Source organism: Myzus persicae, unplaced genomic scaffold (genome assembly GCF_001856785.1).
Source record: "Myzus persicae strain clone G006 unplaced genomic scaffold, MPER_G0061.0, whole genome shotgun sequence".
Taxonomy (NCBI): Eukaryota; Metazoa; Arthropoda; class Insecta; order Hemiptera; family Aphididae; genus Myzus; species Myzus persicae.
In genome coordinates, this window is record NW_019101685.1 from 440 (window position 1) to 6063 (window position 5624).

Consider the following 5624-nt stretch of genomic DNA (forward strand, 5'->3'; position numbering starts at 1 on the left):
ACAGGATTTTATCATTAATTGTGTGGTGTCTACCGGTACTTCCAAGACGGTTGTAATCGTAGCGTGATACGAGATGCTGGTAGAACACTACTTTTTCTCCTGTATCAGAAGGTATAAAAATTAAGGCCGTAAACAGAACAAAACGCAAGTATAGGTATTTAAAAAATATATTTCTACATGAGCACATTAATAATAAAATATTTTGGGGATCGGTATGCTCGGGTCGTCGGTTTAAGAGCCGAGACGTTGGGCTGCTCGAGTCGGTTAGAGAGCGAAAGAAAGAGTTAGTGATGTGTATTGTAAAACGTGAGAGGCTTCGAGCCCGTAACGGCGAAAAGTCTGTGTGCGAGGCGGGAGAGAAAATTGTAGCGGAGCGATCAAAGACAATACAAAATTAAATATAAAATATGCGGACAAAAACGTTTATAACACAAAATATTAATAATTCAAAGATAGGAACGAATGACAAAATGGTAACGACAATATAAAAACGGACGCGCTAGCGTAAGTGGTGATAACGCGTCGTAATCACCAAAATTGTATTTAACAACGATTATTGATCTATATTCATAATAAATAAAAATTGTGTTTTGTTAGTTGCTATTGTTTTTTGTAATTTTTGTAATCAATGTGTATACATATGGTTAATTTTAAATTATAATATTGTTTCAAAATATTTGTCATGTTGTTATCAACGAACTAGAACTACTTTATGTTGGATCATCATTCTTGGTTATACGTTTTTATTTAAAGTAAGGTTTATTATTATTTATTCATTATCTGTTTACCGATTTAAAAATATTATTTTCAAACAATTAACATACGGTTCAAGATATAACTGTGAATCCTGAAGTTCAAATCACGGCTCCAAAAGTGAATAGTTTTGAAACTCAATATTCGCTGGCCTAAAATTGCAAAAAATAATTCATGTTTTTTTAATAAATAGATAAACATATAATTTTAGATTTTATCTCTCAATTTCTCAAGGGCAAAGTGGACTAATCAATTAGCATATCTTGACATCTAGAACTATTTCATTATAATATTGAACTAATAAAATGTACCTATGTTTGTGGGTTTCCATTAGTTACATTTGATTAGAAAGTTTTTTTTTCATCACACGTTTTCTCTCTTAGAGAGATAAATGATGATTATGAAATTGTTTTTTGCGGACAGGAGTATAGTAAGCTTATTTTTCATTCTATCTATGAAATAACAACTATAGATACATGTGATCTAAAAAAATTAGGTTAATTTGTTCTTCTTAATTAAGATACACATTAAAAATATAGTGACAAAGATTGCAGTTGATTCACAAAGTGAACATTTTTTTGAAGATGAAAGAAAAGAAAAGTTTATATTATTTTACGATTCTGAGCAAAGTCAGCCTATTTTAAAAACTACTAAATATATCTTATTATACTTGAATTATATTTCTATTAAAGTAGAAAGGGTACTTTAGGTACCTACCTAATTTATTTTACTATTAGTAACGCTATTATTAAGATTTACTTTAAGTTGATTATTTTTTACCAAAAAATGTGCATTTTAAATGTTGTTGAATGTATAAATTATAAGTTTTAACATTTAACGTGCTCAGGAATAACATTCAAAACATATCTATTTATTTTTAGTTTTTCTTATCAAGACAGATAAACATTTTTCTTGGTCAAAAAGTTTGAAAATATAACAAGGTTAATCATAAGTTGTTTATATATCTATTTAAACATTTCAAATGGGCAACTTTTTGTTACAAGCATTTTGATGAAATTATAAATATTTGATAATAATGTTAGTTATTTTGTTGTAATTCAAAAACATTATTCATGGGGACTTAAATATTATAACATGTGTTATAAATTGACTACACTCATAAAGACATTTTCAAAATGTTTTGATTAATTTTAATATTTTACCTATTAATCTATATCATGGTCCTGTTTACATAGTTAGTTTTCAATAGTAAGATGGTATTGACTCTAAAGTTAATAGCAATAATATAATATGACAATAATTCAAACCATTTTAGTAATTAAATATTAATTAATATGATAAATGAAATGTTTTTGATAAAAATTAAATCAACCTACCGTACCATTATTAGTAAAGCTAATACTTAAATAGCAATAGCCTAATAATATAGGCTGACCGACTAAGACTCATATTTTGTATACAATGATAAATCATTGAATTCAAATTTTAAGCATCCATTAACATGATCCACTTGACATCATCTGTGTAGCAGAGTGGTGGTACCCATTTGCCCACCATTTTTTTATTAACCTGGAACCAAATATTTTTTTAAATATAAAACAGATCTCTATCTTCATTTTTTTCACAGTAAAAATGCATGCAAATATCAATTGGGTTTAAGTCGTATAACAATTTTCCAAACAATCTCATTAAATCATAATTTATAAATAAAAATTAATTTATCAACTTAGTTATTTTTGTAATTTATCAATATCAATAATATCTGATTTATCTTAATAATAAATAAATAGTTATTTGACGTGTAAAATTAAAAACGAATGTGGATTAATAACTGTTTAAAAAAATAACATTTACAGAATGACGAGAAATATTCAAGTAGATAAACAATTTATGAGAAAAACACTTCAAACCCATAATATTAAGCTTATTAAGCTGAATATAAAGAACAATCAAAATGTCACACATGATCACAATTATCATCGTAAAAAAAAAACAAAATATCAATGGCCTGATCGACAAAAATATATAAATCACGCAGAAATATTAATAAATGACTCCGATGGATGTGATACTCAACCAGATTGGTGTGCGATTGATGTTTCAAGTGATGAAGAACCTGATGATAATATGCTTCTTTCTGAAATATTAACAATGGAATTAGAAAAAGACTTACTACATGAGGTAAGATCATATTTAATAATGTTATAAATCCATACCACTAATTCTTGAATTAAACTTGCAGTACAGAAATAAGAACTGTAAATGTAATTCGTCACAACATGATAAGAACCAAACATATGAATAATTATGATCACAACATAATTTTAAGGTAATGCATTAACATGACTCCTTAAATTATTAGAGCTAGGGTCCATGACATTTTTAAACAATAACCAATGTATTTTACATAAGTGGTAAACAATGTAATCAAATTAAGTAAACATTTTTAATAAACATATTGTATTTCAAATTTATTGAACAAAATTTAATTAACTGATGTTTAATTACAGATAAATTATCAATGGTACGAAAGGGATACGGTGTATATTATTTCAAAATACAAAATCAAAATTCTGTCAAAAACATATTCATAAAATAAAAACAATTTAAATTATCACTGAATAGCAAAGATTCTTGAACATTTATAGATGGAGACTGGAGGTTATAATTATATGTACCAGATTTGCATTTTGTCAATTATAAATATTTCATTTATATTATGTATAATAAACAACTTTTAATAAAATCATTGTTGTTTATATTAATTGGTTTTATGATTAAAATTATGATTATAATTTTCATTATTATTTTACAATAATATATTTCAATTGTTTGTACCTCTTATGTTAAGGCAAAACCCATGAGTTGTACAAATATTAATACTGTTTTATTTTATAACATATAGATCAACAATAAATTAATTCAATTTTCATGGTAAATTTCTTGAATTAGTAATGATTAATGACATACAATACAATTCAAAATCAATACTTTATTATTCATGTTTGCAGTACACCAGTTTGTATGCTATTCACATATATTGAGAATGTGCTTTTTTTAAACAAAAATGTATACAGGTCTGGGCCGGTTAATGATATTTTTTAACTATATGTTAAGTTGATAAGCATTTTAAAAAGTTTAAAGTGAATAGTTATCTTTATTTTGTTATGAATCAGCTTAGTTAAAAGTTATAGGGAAACTTACAATAAACTTATAAATTTAAGTTAAGGTTTTTTTTTAATACATTAATAGCCAGTTATATGATTTGAAATATTAAAAAAGTAGATGTTTAAGCAATACTAATGAAATTTAAAAAAGTTAAAATTTTAACTTAACCTAGGCTCACATTTATGTTCTTTTTTTTTAAGTTTACATCATTATGTTTTTATAATTTTGTGCTTATGTAATTCATGTTATTAATATAAATCAGAATCTGTTTTATTTGAAATGGACTTAAAACATATTTTGCATAGAAGTGAGGAGTTTTTAGACATTTAGAGCACTAAAAAATCAGCTGAAATTATAGTTTGTTAGTTCGATTAATATTATAGTTATAAATACACCATACGCCTAATAATAAAGGTAGGGCGATAACATAAAATATCTATAATTTATTTATTATACATCTAAATATAATTCTAATAATTAATAAACACTTTTAACATAATAACATATTATAAACATGCACATTAAACATGGATATTAAATTTTAGATTTACTTAAGTATAATTTACACAATAAATAAAAATTAGTTTATAATTAAATTTCTTAGATTGCCCATCTTATGAGTGGGCATAAAGAACAGTCGGTACGCTTACTCAATGTTAAAAGATTCATACTGTTTGTGCGGCTTACAATGTTTAACCCTTAAATAAAATAAAATTCATATAAACACTTATGGTTATATATGGTATGGAAAGTAAATAATTAAAAAACTAAAGCTACTTATATATTATTAGTTATTAGTTATAGTTATAATTCCAAGGAAAGATAGAGATCTGATAGTGTTGTATGTGCTTATTACCTTAAAGAAGATTGTAAAGTGACAAGTGATAAGTGTAAGATTCCAGATGAAACACTAATTCATACATAGAGTGAAAAAATCATCTGTGATACCAAAAATCTGTTTCAAGTTTCTTCTTAGGTGTTCTACATAGTTTTTCAGATTTTAAAATAAAAAAAGCTCCTACATAAGAGAGAAATTTAAAAATTAGTACAACGATTTCTGTGCCAAATATATTAAATACATATAGTAAAATAATTGAGGCACAATTTGATAATGAGCTTTATCAAAATGTATGACATTGGTAAGATAAATGAAAAAATAAAATTCACGTTCTTCAATATTTTAACTTCAGTTTTTAAACTATTTTTTATGAATTTCAGATTAATAATTACCACAACATATTACTGTAACATTTCTCGAAGTATTACTTTACCAATTGATATGTGGGGACTGGGGAGTGCATTCCATACCAAACAAAAAATTGAATGGTAACTGATATATATGTACTTCTTACTCATACATGTACACTTCAAGTAACAACATAAGTACAAAAGTATATAAAACACAATGAGCTACTGGAAAAGTAAATAGTGAACAACAGTTGGAAAAACTACTCCCTCAAATAGATGAATAAGTGCCCTGTGTTAGATTTTCTGATCTATTTCAAGGATTTGTAATTGCTTTGTCAAATCAGACAAGAAATTGTCTGATTGATTGTTTTTCAGAAAGCACAAGAAGGCATCAAAACCAGTAAAAAAACTCCAAGCACTAAAAATATTTAAAAACTAAAACTTTACAAAGGATTTGATCACGGTTATCTACACAGGTTGGAGCTCGCGTAGTTGCGAGTGGTCACAGGCGGCGGACACGTGAACTAAAAGCGCTAGTTGTTTCCAACCCGGAT

The 5624-nt window shown here is 26.1% G+C and overlaps 1 protein-coding gene across 1 annotated transcript; it reads left to right on the forward strand.

Annotated features, from left to right (window-relative positions):
* The first annotated feature begins 585 nt into the window (after positions 1–585).
* On the forward strand, positions 586–3389 carry LOC111030123. Its single transcript, XM_022309482.1, has 4 exons — positions 586–752; positions 2571–2895; positions 2957–3043; positions 3225–3389. The coding sequence occupies exons 2-3, from the start codon at positions 2572–2574 to the stop codon at positions 3017–3019; spliced, it is 387 nt and encodes a 128-aa protein (XP_022165174.1). The 5' UTR covers positions 586–752; position 2571; the 3' UTR covers positions 3020–3043; positions 3225–3389.
* The last annotated feature ends 2235 nt before the right edge of the window (positions 3390–5624 follow it).

Coding starts and splice junctions, on each gene's coding strand:
- LOC111030123 (XM_022309482.1), top strand. CDS start 2,572: ATGACGAGAAATATTCAAGTAGATAAACAATTTATGAGAAAAACACTT. Junction 2,896..2,956: donor AAAAAGACTTACTACATGAG/GTAAGATCATAT, acceptor TTAAACTTGCAG/TACAGAAATAAGAACTGTAA.